Here is a 15,744-nt window from a genome sequence, read left to right on the forward strand (position 1 = left end):
TTCAAGACCAGCCTGACCAACATGGTGAAACCTTGTTTCTAGTAAAAATACAAAATTAGCTGGGCCTCGTGGCACGTGCCTGTAGTCCCAGCTACTCAGGGGGCTGAGGCAGGAAAATTGCTTGAACCCGGGAGGCAGAGGTTGCAGTGAGCCGAGCTGGTACCACTGCACTCCAGCCTGGGCAACAGAGCGAGACTCCATCTAAAAAAAAAAAAAAAAAAAGATAAAGTGATACTGGATTAGGGTGGGCCCTAATCTAATGGACTGCTGTCCTTACAAAAAGAGAGAGTTAGACACAGGCAGATGCTCAGGGAGAACACGTTATGACAGAGGCAGAGATTGGAGTGATTCATCTGCAAGCCAAGGAACGCCAAGGACTGCCAGCAGTCAACAGAAGCTAAAGCAAAGGCATGGCACAGATTGTCCCTCAGAGTCCCCAGGAGGAATCAACCTCCTGACAACTTGATTTTTTATTTCTAGCCTCTGTAACTGTGAGAGAATACATTTCCATAGTTTTAAGCCACCCAGTTTGTGGTAATTGTTATGGCAGCTTTAGGGAGCTAATATACTGGCGAACATATGGACTTCCCAGAGAAAACTGAAACCCAAGTGTTTTCAGAGTGATGCCTGGAAGCAAGCTCACTGATACTGCAGAACCTCACAATGGCTCAGGAATTGGAAGTACCATAGGTCTTCAGTGGGTTGAGCTGAAAAGAGACCATTAAAAGTCCCAGAAGCAGTTAAGACTCCTAGATTTCCTCCCTGGGCAAAGTCAGGGAAACATTCTCTATCCCTCATTCCCAACCTGAAGATTGTTTCTTTTGGGAGATATGGAATCAGAATATGGATTCAGGGACACCAGACACAGCTAAAGGTAAAAATGCTATTATGAAACAGTGGTGTTAAGTGAAGGCATGCATGATAATTAAATCTTATTTTATTTTTGTTTGAGACGGAGTCTCACTGTCGCCCAGGCTGGAGTGCAGTGGTGTGATCTCAGCTCACTACAACCTCCGCCTCCCAGGTTCAAGTGATTCTTGTATCTCAGCCTCCCAAGTAGCTGGGACTACAGGCATGCACCACTATGCCTGGCTAATTTTTGTATTTTTAGTAGAGATGGGGTTTCACCACATTGGCCAGGCTGGTCTTGAACTCCTGACCTCAAGTGATCCACCCACCTTGGCCTCCCAAAGTGCTGAGATTACAGGCATAAGCCACCACACCCGGTGGAGAGTTAATTTTATGTGTCAACTCGACTGGACCACAGGATGCCCAGATACCTGGTTAAATGGTATTTCTGAGTGTCTGTGAGGGCCCTGAGTAAAAGAGATTACCCTCACCAATGTGGGTGGGCATCGTCTTATCCATTCCGGTCTGAATAAAACAAAAAGGTAGAGGAAGGGAGGATTCACTCTCTCTCTGCTAGATTTCTTGAACTGAATCTTTGATCTTTTCCTGCCCTTGGTGATCCTGGTTTGCAGGACTTCAACTCGAACTAGAATCTACACCATCGGCTCCCCAGTTATCAGGGCTTCAAACTACAATATGGGCTTTCCGGGTCTTTAGCTTGCAGACAGCAGATTGTGCGGCGTCTCAACCCCCATAATCACATGAGCTAATAGATAGGTAGATACAGATATACGTATAGATACAGATAAGTAGATATCTATTCGTTCTGTTTCTCTGGAGAACCAGGACTAATACAGTGCATATAATGAAATTATTAAGATTCCCAGCCTCCTTCCCGCATTGGGCTCCAAGAAGTCTGTATATTCTCAAAGCGAGTAATTAGAAGATTACTCTCTGGAAGAAAATAAACAGCTGGTCCTTGCCCCCATCATCTTACACCTTGTCCAGCAGTGAACAAGCCTTGTCTATGTCCCCAAAGCACCCTTTCAGAGCCTCATTTTACATATAAATTGACAGCAAGGATCACCACACAAGATGAAGAATGTCTCTAGCAGAAACAACAGGGACCAAATATAAACAAACAACCAAAAAAGGCTCAAAAGAAACAAAGTCAATGCAGAGTTGTGTAGAAAGCATTTTTTAAAAACCCTATAATTGACATATTCAAAAATAAAAGGAGCTATATTCATGAAAAATAATGTAATGCTATAAAAGAACAGAGAATTAAGAGCACTTAGGAATAAAGGTATAATAAAGAGAGTAATCTGATAGTCATTTGTCCAATTAAGTTGAAAAAGTCACAGAGAAAGTAGAATAAAAAGATGAAGACATAGAAAATACGGCCGGACAGGTAAGAAAAAACATCAGCCAAGAAGGTCCACGATCTAAATAACAAATTTCAAAAAAAGAAGAGCTATAATAAGGGGGTGGGTAGAAGAAATGATGAAATAAATAATACCAGAAGAATTCCCATAACTGAAGAACATATGTTTCAGGATTGAAAAACTGACCAATAGGAATGAGAAAAGACCCCTAACCAGGACACTAGATTGTGTCTTAGAACACTGTGAATAAAGAAAAGATCCTAAAGCTTCTTGAGACAAAACAAAACAGAAACGAAAGTGGTTTACATATCAAGAAATTTAGTGACCTGTGAAGGAGAAGGAAATATAATGACATAGAGTTTCTCAGCAATTCTGGAAGCTAAAATATTGTGGAGCAAGCCCTCCAATATTCCGGGTGAAAATTATTTTCAACCTAGAACTCTGTGCTCAGCCAGAATAAAAACAGTTCCAGATATGCACGCTCTGTGGGAAAAAAGACCTGGCAGCAGCCTCCCTTAAGGAACTATTGGCGGCTATGTTCCACAACATGAGGATATATAATCAAGAAAAAGGAAGACACAGATTCAGGAAATAGAGAACTCATCTCAGGAATGAGGAATAAGACCTTCCCATGATGGATGTGAAGGAGGCCCAAGGACATCAGTTGAGAGCTGTGCCTTCCAGATTTTGATGTGCACAGGAATTACCAGGGGATCTTGTTGCAATGCAGATACTGATTCAGTAAGTCGGGGTAGGGCCTGAGATTTGGCGTTTTTAACAAATTCCCTCAGGATGCTGAGGCTGCTGGTTCAGGTACTACACTTTGCGTATCAGGGGTGTAGAGAAAAAACAGTCCAAATTGTACCTATAAGACGACGGTACGAAGACAGAGACCGACAGACATTGATTTCCTTCTTGGAGATAATCGGGATTGAATTAGTGTAAGCCAATAACCGTAAAGTAGGGGAGAGAGAGGGATGGGGGAGAAGGAGAAAAGGATTAATATTTTAAGTAAATATAAATGAAGAAAAAACAAGGAAGGGGCTGTATTGAGGACAGCCGCATACATCCAAACTTGCCTCTAGTAGACACCTAAAGAGGAAGGTTGGACCATTCTAACGGATTCAGATTCAGGAGTCTAGGGGGTCTCTGGAGCGAGCCTGGAAGATGCTCCTGAAAGCCTAGATGCAGACTACGCAGACAGAAGACGCTCCTTTCCCGCGCCCATTAGGGGAGTGGGCGGGGCCTCAATGCGCCCGGCGCCAGGTCTCAGGGGGCGGGGAATGGGCGGGGCCTTTCCCCTAAATGGCGCGCCCTGGCGGCGCTGAGATTCGGATTGGAGGCTTTTGAACCCGGAAGCAGTTGGGGGCGCTCGGAAGCGGCCGCGTATCGGGGAATTCTGCTGGCGCTGCAGCTGCAGAATGGTCGGCGGTGGCGGGAAGCGCAGGCCCGGCGGGGAGGGGCCGCAGGTACTGCCGGAAAGGCTGTGCGGGCTACGCGGGGCGCTTTGGGTGACAGCTAGGGCACCAGGAGGCAGCGCGTTTCATTCATCCAGTGATTATTAAGCTTGCTGTGTGTCTGGGGGCTGCGGTTTGCTGCGGGGACCCTGCCCAGGGCCGCTGTTTCGCGCCCTGCAGGGGGTTGGACAAGGAAAGTAGGGCTTCCGCGTCTTCTGCCCAGCTCCTCTTGGCGCATTTCCTGGGGAAACGGATTAAGCCAGCCGGCGGTTCATTCATTCGCCCAACCAGATTGATGGGGAACCGATTACATTCTAGACATTGTGCGGGACGCTGCGGATTCGGGGTCAACCCGCCTGCCCCTGCTCCTTGAGCCCCCGGCCTGGGGAGGAGGGGCACAAGCGAATACGCAGTCTACTGTTACTTTTTTGTTTGGGATTATAAAGCTGGTGTGTAAAAAGTGCTATGGAAACACTGAAGGAGGATTTAACAAGTCCCAGGGGGTGTTAAAGAAGACTTTTAAGACAACTCTTTGAAAAAGGGTTTTGAAGGCAGATGAATAAGATTTTGAGACAAAAAACTGTAGGAGATGTTTGGGCTTAGCGGAGCGTTCGGCTTGGCTAGAGCCAGGGAAATGGGAAAGAGGGACCTGATCATAAAAGCACTACTGAGAGGGGAGGACGAGAAAGTATGTGCATTCTCTCGTACTTTACTACGATTTCGGAAGTTCTGTAACCTCCACAGTAGCAATAAGGGGAATCAGGCAGGAAAGAGGTGCCGTTGTGATAACTAAAGTTTTAGAAAAATTCCTCTGGCAGTGCCATAAATCGGACAGGGTGAGACAGTCTTAGAGGGGTTAATTAACTGTTAAAGGGCCGTGCGTATAGGCATTCTTCATATTGGCTCATGCACTCTAGGAATACCAGGGCAAAGAAGAAGAGTAGCCTCCGAAGGGGACAGGTGTTCTAAATTCTAGTTGTTAGGGATATGGAGATGCTGAACTAGTGTGTGAGTTAAGGCACAGCTGAAAAAATTCTCTTTGAAGGTGCAGTGAAGAACTGCTTTGGTGGAGTGATGTGCTTAACTAGAAATACAATACCAGAAATGAAGATGAGTCTATAGAGACTATAACCATAAAGGCCAGCATTTGTGTATTATGTGCTAGGACTGTCCTGTATATTTTTACATATAATAACATTCCTTGTAACAACCCTGTGATATAGGCACTGTATGCCCTTTTTTGCAGATGAGAAAAGAAAACACAGAGAGGTTATGTAACTTGCCTAAGGTTGGAAATCAGTAGAGTCAGGAGTCTACCCAGGCAACCTAACCATTATGCAAAACTGCCTTTCAGCAAGGAGATTCAGCCTTTTCTAACATCTTCAGTTGGAGCCAGTCTTTGAAAGTCTGAACAAAGACTGCTGTAAAAACAGAAGACAGGATAGCTCAGGACTTCATATATTCCTACTGTTCTATATTTGCTGTTGGAGAAGCAACATAGTGAAGTGGTTGAGAATGTGCTGTGGAGCCAGATTTAAACCTGAGTTTAAATCCCTTCTCTTCCACTTCCTAGTTAGGGACATAGGGAAGTTAACGTCAGTTTCCTCAGCTGTAAGATGAGGTTAATAGTATCTAGTGATGAGACAGTTGAGGACTAAATGAGTTAATCCACAGAAGGTGCTTAGAACAGTGAAATAGCACAAAATAAGTTCTCAAGAAGTACGACTTACTACTTGTTTTTACTATGATCTTTACTATTTGCTGTTATTGATACTTCTGGATTCATTTTTCAACAGCCTTTTTGTTCAACGTGTTGTGTTTTTTTTTTTAATCAGACACATTATAATCCTTAGCATAATAAACTGTTACTATATTCATGATTGTCTTTGATCTTATTTATGTTAAGTAATAAACAGCTGTGAACCCATTGCTCAACCCCAAAGCTGAAACAAGACAACAGCTCTACATCTAAACGTGTTCCTCTCCTATGGGTTCAGCCTAACTTCTTCCTGTCAATTATGTTTGATGTAGCTATCCTGAATTTTGTTTTCCCTTGCCTTTTAAAAATAGGCTTATCTCCTATGAGTGTATACCTAAACAATATTTATTCTTAGTTTTTGAACTTCATAAAAAGGCTATCATGCTGCATATAATCAAAGGCTTTTTTCCTCATTAAAAATATTTACTATAGATTGGTCCATATTGTGTAGCCATGCAGTAACCATTCGGTACAGGACAGAGATTGGTTCCAGAGGCTTAGGAGAGCATACACTAATTTTTAAAGCAACAAGAAAACAAACCATCCATCTCATTAGCCAAAGAAAACAGTTAATAGTCTAGTATGCAGTAATACATTTCCATGTATCCCAAATCTGAGCGTCCCCAAGTTCCAAAGTTGTTCCTGTGGAACCGGAGTATATGAAAAGTTGGCCCCCTCTATAAGTGGATTTTGCATCCCAAGAATACTGTATTTTTTTATTTGCATTTGGTTGGAAAAAAAAATTCGTGTATAAGTGGGTCCACAAAATTGAAACCCTTGTTGCTCAAGGGTCAACTGTAGTATTAAGTGTAATAGTCTATTGTTTGGAAGCCTTATAACTATTCTAACAATAGGTATTTCATTTGTTCTGTTTTGTTTGCTCTTGGAATCAATGCCATCATGACCATTCTTGTGTCATCTGATTACATTTTGTAGACGTTGAATGATACCTGACATAACATTAATAAACTTCAGACTACTGGAAAAATACAAGAATATAAATATGAGAATCATCTAGCTCAGAATTTCTCAACTTGAGCACTGTTGACATTTGGGGCCAGTAGTCCTGGTGGAGGATGCCTATCCTGGGCATTGTAGAATGTGGAGCATACCTGGCCTCTGCCCCACTAGCACCCTTCTTCCGACTGGTGACAACTAAATAGGTCTCCAAATGTCCCCTGGGGGGCAAAATCACCACCGGTTGAGAACCACTGCTCTAGGTAGGAAAGGAAAGAACTCAATCCAAAAAGAAAGAATCTAGGTTCATAGAAAGAAAAACAGATTGCTTCTTAGTAAACTAAACATACATAACCTCCCATTAAGCATATTGTCTTGACAGAAATTTATCAAATATCTAGTAGGCATTATAAAACCTAGCATACTTATGTAATGAACCTATACTGTGGGAGTCCTAGAGATGAGTATTGTAACTTAATCCTGGCATTTAAAGGCCTTTTCTGAAATAATTGGATTTTTGGCCTAGAGTTTAGTGCTATTCTGCTAGCTTTGTTAGGAACTGTGGATGTTTAACATTGTCACTAACTTTCCCTCTTTATTTGGAAAATCAAAAGGAGGTATCTGTTTTTAAGGCTGGGTAATGAATAGCTCAGATACAACTCTGGATGTTGCTGAAGAAACAGCCTTTTTTTTTTTTTTTTTTTTTTTTCTTTTTTTAATTATACTTTAAGTTCTAGGGTACATGTGCACAATGTGCAGGTTTGTTACGTATGTATACATGTGCCATGTTGGTGTGCTGCACCTATTAACTCATCATTTACATTAGGTATATCTCCTAATGCTATCCCTCCCTCCTCCCCCCACCCCACGACAGGCCCCGGTGTATGATGTTCCCCACCCTGTGTCCAAGTGTTCTCATTGTTCAGTTCCCACCTATGAGTGAGAACATGCTGTGTTTGGTTTTTTTTTTCCTTGCGATAGTTTGCTGAGAATGATGGTTTCCAGCTTCATCCATGTCCCTACAAAAGATGTGAACTCATCCTTTTTTATGGAGAAACAGCTTTTTAACTGATGAATTGCTTATATCCAGTTACTTCTGACTGTTTCTGGTGTGATCAATGAATCTGTTTAAAAGACTCACACCTTTAACCAAAAGAGGGAAAAATTCTTTATTCCTCTCTTCCTACTCTTTATTTCTTTTTTTTTTTTTTTTTTGCCTTTTTGGTTTTTGTGGTTTCCATTATCTTACAAAAATATATTTAAGGACTTGCTGTGTGGATTCCTCTTAACCACCATATAAACTACTCTTTTTTCCTGTGCCCAAATGAATTCCCAGATTTTACTCAAATACCATTTAGAGAGTTTTGAGGAAAACACATGTATTTCATAGAGCTGGGTGAACAAGAGTGAGTGATACTGTTATGCAAGGAGAGTTACTGAAATTACTAAAGATAATTTGGAGAACTAAAGTTTGTGTGCTAATTTTCAGTGTGAAAAAACAGTTGATGAGAAGAAAAGTAAATTCTGTGAAGCTGATATCTCCAGTGACCTTCGAAAAGAAATAGAAAATCATTATAAGCTTTCTTTACCTGAAGATTTCTATCACTTCTGGAAGTTCTGTGAAGAACTTGATCCTGAAAAGCCATCTGGTGAGTTGCTCCAGAATCATTCTTGTATTCATGGAAAAGGTAATGTAATAGGAAACGAGCTGGGTGTGGTAGCTCACACTCTGTAATCCCAGCTGAGGGAGGGGGATCGCCTGAGGCCAGGAGTTTGAGACCAACCTGGTCAACATAGTGAGACCTCTTCTCTAGAAAAAATTTAAAAAAAAAAAAAAACTATGCATGGTTGCATGTGCCTATAGTCTCAGCTACTTGGGAGACTGAGATGGAAGGATCCCTCCTTAAGCCCAGTAGTTCGAGGTTGCAGTGAGCTCTGATCACTCCAGCCTCAGTGACAGAGCAAGACTCCGTCTCTAAAACATACAATAATTGCCCAGGCATGGTGGCTTATGCCTGTAACCCCAGCACTTTGGGAGGCCGAAGCAGGGAGATCACTTGAGGTCAGGAATTTGAGAGCATCCTGGGCAACACAGTGAAACCCTGTCTCTACTGAAAATACAAAACTTAGGTGGACATGGTGGCGCACACCTGTAGTCCCAGCTACTCGGGAGGGTGAGGCATGATCATTGCTTGAACCTGGGAGGCAGAGGCTTCAATGAGCCAAGATTGCGCCACTGCACTCCAACCTGGGTGACAGAGCGCAAGACCTTGTCTCAAAAAAAAGAAAAAAACCTAACCAAGGATATAAACTGTTCATAGAAAAGGAATATTTTCCAAGATATTTCTGGTAAGAGAAAATATAGAAAGAAATATAGATTAATGCTGTAGTAATGCCACTGTCACCTATTTTTTTGGCAAAGGTAAATAATTTCATTACATTCTGGGGGAATGTGAAGGAAAGCAAGCTCTTTCATATGTTGCAGGAGTTATAACAGTTCTGCTTCCAAGCACTTCTCTTATGGATTACATAAACTAAGAATTTTGTGTGAGGATGTTTACTTACACAAAAAATGGGAAATGGCTTAAATGCCTACCAATACCACATCTCTTCAGTAGATCATTCATTGCTTTTAAGCATGAAGCAGATTTTTAGGAAACAATAAACTATCATGCATGAAATAAGTGAAAAAGAAGAGTGTATAGAATATGCTACCATTAGTATATTTTTTAAAACGGGAGGGTGGGGAGAGGGAGTGCACACATATCCCTGTGTACTTTTCTGTGTGCTTATTTTGTCTCTGAAGGGATAAAGAAACTGTTAATGGGCTGTGATCATTACTTCGCACAATACTATTTAAATTTTTTAACTAGTAAGCACTGTCATACACCATTGATGGAAATGTATATTGATACATATGCTGAATTTTGCCAGTAGATCAAAACAGAACTGTGTAGTTGTTTCTTTAAAAATAGTCATACCTGTATACAAACATTTATTAGCAAAGATGTTCACTGAAACATTTTAAAACAAAAAAAAGAAATAGTAAATATCCCTCAGTAAGAGAATAGATGGTTACCTCTTTATAATGCAGTATCATGCCCTATTAAAAAATCACGTAAAATAACATTGAATAGCATGGAAAAATATTCAGAAAATTTAAATGGGACAGGATGGAGGACAAAAGCAGATTACAAAACAACCCTCAGTTTGTTCCAGATTTGTATCTGTTCATGGGGGTGGCGAGTGTGGAAATTTGTTACTGTATAATAGACTATTAACTGTTATCTTTGGCTAATGAGATGGACGGTTTTAGTTTTCTTAATGCTTTAAAAATTAGTGTATGCTCTCCTAAGCTCTAGTTCAGCTGAACTATTTTTCCTGTCAAATTATCTCCATGCTTCTATTCATGTTATTACCTCTTCCAGGAATTTTTTTGCTTTCTTCATCCTTACCTCCTTATAAAACTGGGGCCTGCCTGGAGTGCTCCCCTCCGTCTTAGAAGCAAGGACCCATTTGAGGTTATGCATTGTACATTTGCACAGACTTCATGTTTTTGTGGTTTGTGAACACTCCCTGTCTGTGATCTGTGAATAGAGAAGGAAGACGGAGTCATCCAGGGTTAGGGTTGGCCAAATAGATCGTCAAAGAGTCAGGGGAATCTGGTGTGATTACCTAAGGTAGAGGAAAGGGGATAGAAATGTTTTTTTACTTATTTATTTATTTATTTATTTTTTGAGACAGAGTCTCACCCTGTCACCCAGGCTGGAGTGCAATGGCGCTATCTCATTTCACTGCAACCTCCACCTCCAGGGTTCAAGTGATTCTTGTACCTCAGCCTCCCCAGTAGCTGGGATTACAGGCGTGAGCCACCACACCCGGCTAATTTTTGTATTTTTAGTAGAGATGGGTTTTGCCATGTTGGCCAGGCTTGTCTCGAACTCCTGACCTCAGGTGATCAGCCCACCTCAGCCTTCCAAAGTGCTGGGATTACAGGTGTGAGCCACCGCACCTGGTCTGTTGTTTACTCCTCTTAATCCACACATCTTTGCTATCTTTCTCTCCCTTAACCTGTGTGTGCTACAAGTATTTGAGGCTAACTGCAGTGTGGTAATGGGCCTGTAGAAATGCTAACCAGTCTTGCTTTGGCTAAAATAAGAAACAACAGCAGTGTTTAAAATGTTAGGCTAATTCAGTGATAAATTTAAGAGGAAATCCTAAACGTAAATGCCACTTTTCCTGTTACTCTGACTTCTTTTCTATTGAATGTTTATAACTGACATCTTCACACATAGCTCAAGATTTTCTTTTACTTTAGAAACTTTTAAAGACAATTGCTTAGAAATAGTTTACTAACTAAAAGCATTATTTCCTATCTGTCTCTAGAAAGTATTGTCTAAATTTATTTTCTTTATAGATTCACTTTCTGCAAGCCTTGGACTTCAATTAGTTGGTCCTTATGATATCCTTGCTGGAAAACATAAAACGAAGAAAAAATCAACAGGCCTGAATTTTAACCTTCATTGGAGGTTTTACTATGATCCTCCTGAGTTCCAGACCATTATTATTGGAGATAATAAAACTCAGTACCACATGGGGTATTTCAGGTAAAGGATCTTTTCTTCACCTCTAAAATATAGCTGCTGTCCTGCTAATGAGGATAAATAGTTATTCACTAGCCTCACCTATTGCAGAATCTGGCCAGCAGCCCGCAATGCAACGGATCTCTGTCTTTGTTACCAGGAGGATCGGCAGGTCAAGAAATAATAGACACACACAAGATAGTGAAAGCTGGGTCCAGGAGGTCACTGCCTTCTGGTCCCGCGGTGCCACCAGCACACTGGAAATACCAGCATTTATTATTAAGTTTAGTGAGGGCAGGGTAGGTTAGTGAGGGATTTAGGGTTGTTTGATTATGAGGTGAGATGGTCACATGGGGATGAAGTAATTCTTTAACATAACATCTGTATGCAGAAGTACAGTGTACAGAGATAAGAATTTACAGTATAGTGTGTGCATCAGTAATTTCTAACAGAGCCTTAAAACAGAACCACGGTCTTTCCATCACCTATGATTAGGAAGATACTAATCAGCAGTAACAGTTGCAGCAAAAGCTGGTTACAAACAATTCATAGAAACAGGACGTGAAGCTAGACAACCGGTTAGACCAGAAATTCTCAGAAGGGAGTATGTCTTAACCCTAAAGAGGCCTAGAAGAGCCGTGGCAAGATGAGGGCGTTTATAGCCCTATCTTATCCATATGGACAGGCGCCCCCCCCCATGCATCTGTTATAGGCTCTCCACAAGGGTTGCATTCCATTCCCAGAGCTATGAACATCTGCTTTTCCGGGATAGGAATCTTGGTGATGTGAAACCTCCCTGACTGCACGTCCGTTCATAGGCTCTCTGCAGGGGGAAGCACATCACACGCTGTTGGCTCATTCTGGCAGTCCAACCTGGCATTGTCTTTACACAATCCTGCATGCAATTTTGTATTTGCAATAATAGGAGCATTTCATCTTTTATTCCGTAGCAATAGTTTCAGGGGGTCTCCCTACATCTCCCCCTTTTCTCTGATTTAAATGAACCGTAGCAATCATACTTGCTGCTGATCACAATTGGATTGAAGAATATTTTTTCCAACTTTACACATGAACAATAAACTAATAGCACAAATTATACACAGAACAAAATTAACGATAGTGAATCCTCCCAAAGATTTTGCCTATTGAATGGGGTTGAGATTAGATAACCCCTTACAGATACAGTCTAAAACTTCAGCACCAGGTAAAGCAGTTAAGTGTGCTTGAGAGGCCTCAAAAATCTGTTCTTTGAGCTTGCTTATGTCTAAACTTAAATTATCTTCACTTCCTTGTAAATGACGTTTTACTGATTCCCAATTGTGAACAGATTCATTATATTGGAACAGAGTTATACAAAAATCAGAAGTATTCCAATCACATTGCATTTGTAATCTATGTTCTAGACTCATAATTTTATCTCCCATCCATATAACAGTTTGTTAATTGATCATTAATTCGATTGACCAATTTTTGATCAATACTTGACTGAGAATTCCACATCTGAGTAGAATTTTTTGCCATTTATCCACAAAATGAACAGCGTGAATAGATTGATGTAATGCAACTCCAGCAGTAGCAGCAGTTGCAGTAACAGCAATCAAGCCCATTATTACTACAGTTAATGTAAAAATAAATCATTTACTCCTTTTAAGAATTTTCTGTAGAATATTATTAATGACCTGGATAGAAGGGGAAGATTCCCAAGGCCTATGTAAGGCTACGGGGAGCCAAATACCTTTGCTGGCTCTGACTATTAAAATACTATGATATTGATTAAAGGATGAGTCAATACAAGTATACAAGTAACAATTAACACAGGTAATTATGTTGGTGTTTGAATTAATATGCATCTTTCCTACTAATAGCATATATGGTGTTTTAACACAACTTTTAAGTGGTATAGTTTTGTTGGATTCCATATAGATAGTATATATATTTTGGGATGGTATTCTTTTTTGTGAATGTGGGGTGGGGGGAATAGGTTGTACGAGAGGTGGTGGGGGCACATTAGCAATGGGGGGGTATAAGTCCTCATAGTCTTTACTATCCCGTCTTTGAATTGACCTTTTGACGATTGCCATAGTGATATTTTTGGCTGTGTGAAAATAGTAGTATAAATCAATCTGTTATCTTAGTTTTCGAGGTGACAAGGTGGATTTACTTATAACACTTTCTCCAGCCCAAACTCTCATACCAGTCATAGCTATGGTTAATCTCCATAATTCTGAATGTTCAAGTCCTAAGTGGGGAACAATGAGCCTTGGCTTTGCAGTGGCAACCCCTGCCCCTTTCCACTTAAAAGGAAAAAAGGAGTTAAATATACGACATAATAGGGGAGGGTTGTCACTACTTTTTTGGTAAGTAATATCATAGAGAAAATGTTGACAATCTCTGTGACCTTAACGGCAATCATTAGTAATATGACCTTCAGGAGCCCAATCAACAATGGTGTAGTGAGAAGAATTAAATAACACAGTTCCTTCTGGACTAACACAATCCTTCCATATTAATTTGTCAGTATTTGAAGACAAGTTCAGGGGACACGCAGTTCCTAAAGGCTTATATTGGGATGTGTGAATATAATCAGTGATTCCTATTTTGATCTGTTTTAGAGGTTTTAATGAGAACCCTGATACCAAGTGTCCTACAGGAGGGACAGAGTGACTAGATGGTAGTGTGACTGCCCAAGTTTGAATATCTAATGAGAGACATCCATTAGTGGGTCCGAGGCACAAAGGTGGATACCTACAACCTAAAGTGATATTGGAAGGGGTTCCTTCTGAAGGTTGGGCAGGACAACGATCATCTACAGAACCAGGCATCCAAACACTATCATTAACATAGACCTTGATAGGAGCATCCATCCATGTCATGGCTCAAATAAGAGGAGGAAAAGGAATATAGGCCCAATATGTATAGTTTTTAACAGTCTGTGGTGTGCAGAGGGTAGAAGGATCAGTGTCATCAGGAGGAGGCAGAGGTTGAGGCAGACCTGGATCGCTGCAGACAAGTTGTTTAGGATGACGGACTGGATTGTCTGTCGTAAACGAGTTAGCGTGGTCATTTTCTTCTTTTTGACCATTGGATGTGTTAGTTGTTTCCTGCTGTAGCATTTTTTCAGCAAATTTCTCTGTCTTGTTGTTGCATGCATCTTCAGGACACAATTTCAGGTGTCTAACAGGAATCCAAACAGGAGATTGATGTTCACCTGGGGAAACACAAGCATAGCCTCTTCCCCACGTTAAAATAGAATCTTTTGACCGTATATTAGATTGAACATCTTTCCACCATACTTCCCCTCCATGGTTTACCGTGGGACAGTTACCAGAGAAATGTTTTTCAGCAGCAGTAACAGAACTAGATTTAGGAATATTAAGAAAAATTAACGTGAACAATTCCAAGTTTAGTTGTATGTGAGCGGTAGACAACTCCTTATCCCCCTCTTTTTGTTTAAGTAATTGTAATTTTAAAGTTCTGTTCTTTCTACAAGAGCTTGGCCTTGTGGGTTATAAGGGATACCAGTAATACGTTTAATATGCCACTGATCAAGAAAATTTTTTAAAGCTTTACTGCAATAGGCTGAACCATTGTCTGTTTTGAGCTCACTAGGAATTCCCATAACTGCAAAACATGAAAACATGTTTTTTAACGTGAGAAGTGGCTTCTCCGGTTTGACAGGTAGCCCAGATGAAATTGGAAAAGGTGTCAACTGTGACATGCATATAAGCTAAATTTCCAAAATAAGGAACATGAGTAACATCCATTTGCCAGATAGCATTAGGAGAAGGCCTCGGGGATTAACTCTGGGAGATTGTGTGGGTAAGACAAGAAACTGACATTGAGAACAGTGTTGTACAATTTGTTTAGCTTGTTTCCAACTGAGAGAATATTTATGTTTAAGACCTGAGGCATTAGTATGAGTTGATGAAATTGTTCTGCATCTGAATGGCTAGAGAAACTAGAGTATCAACTTTATGATTACCACTAGATAAAGGTCCAGGCAAATTAGTATGAGATCGAAAGTGAGTGATGAAAAAAGAGTGGTTTCAATTTCTGACAGTTTTTTGTAACACAGGGAACAAGGAAAATAGATTAGTGTCAGTAATATTTTTGATGGTAGCTGTTTCTATTGCCTTAGTGGCATGGACTACATAAGCTGAGTCAGAGACAATATTAAGAGGCCGATCAAAATCCTGTAATGCAGAGATAACAGCAAACAACTTGGCTTTTTGAGCAGAAGTATATGGAGTAGAAATGACTTTATCTTTTGGTCCTGCATACCCTGCCTCTCCATTACTGGATCCGTCGGTAAAAATGGTAACGGCTGCCTCTAGTGGTGATGAACGAGTAAGTTTTGGTAGAATCCAGGAAGTATTTTGTAGAAATTGAAAGAATTTTGACTTAGGCAAATGATTATCAGTAGTGCCAATGAAGTCAGCCAGATTAGTCGGCCAGCACAAAAATGTGGAAAAGGCATGTTAAACTTCATTTTTTGACAAAGGGACCACAATAATGTTTGGATCAAAGCCGTTGATACATTGATGTCCTAATCCAATCAAAGTGGCCATTTGATCAAGATATATTGAAAGAGGTTTAGAGGCTGAATTAGGAAGAAATACCCATTCAACTAGAGAATCATTTTATACTATAAGTCCCGTAGGAGAGTGGATGGAAGGAAAAACTAAAAATTGTAAAGGCAAATTTGGGTAGATACAAGAGACTTGTGCCTCTCTCACTCTTTGTTCTACAAAGAC

At 40.6% G+C, this 15,744-nt stretch overlaps 1 protein-coding gene across 3 annotated transcripts in view; it reads left to right on the forward strand.

Annotated features, from left to right (window-relative positions):
• The first annotated feature begins 3,588 nt into the window (after positions 1 to 3,588).
• LOC126955303 (histone PARylation factor 1) overlaps positions 3,589 to 15,744 on the forward strand; it is a 31,737-nt gene continuing 19,581 nt past the window's right edge. Inside the window, exons 1-3 of one of the 3 annotated variants that reach the window (XM_050791737.1) lie at positions 3,589 to 3,703; positions 7,897 to 8,056; positions 10,825 to 11,014. In XM_050791737.1, the coding sequence (XP_050647694.1) occupies positions 3,656 to 3,703; positions 7,897 to 8,056; positions 10,825 to 11,014 (398 nt within the window). In that variant the 5' untranslated portion in view covers positions 3,589 to 3,655. The remainder of the gene's footprint in view (positions 3,704 to 7,896; positions 8,057 to 10,824; positions 11,015 to 15,744) is intronic. The other 2 variants (XM_050791736.1, XM_050791738.1) reach the window with 2 other exon arrangements.

This window comes from Macaca thibetana, chromosome 5 (genome assembly GCF_024542745.1).
Source record: "Macaca thibetana thibetana isolate TM-01 chromosome 5, ASM2454274v1, whole genome shotgun sequence".
In the NCBI taxonomy this organism is placed as follows: Eukaryota; Metazoa; Chordata; class Mammalia; order Primates; family Cercopithecidae; genus Macaca; species Macaca thibetana.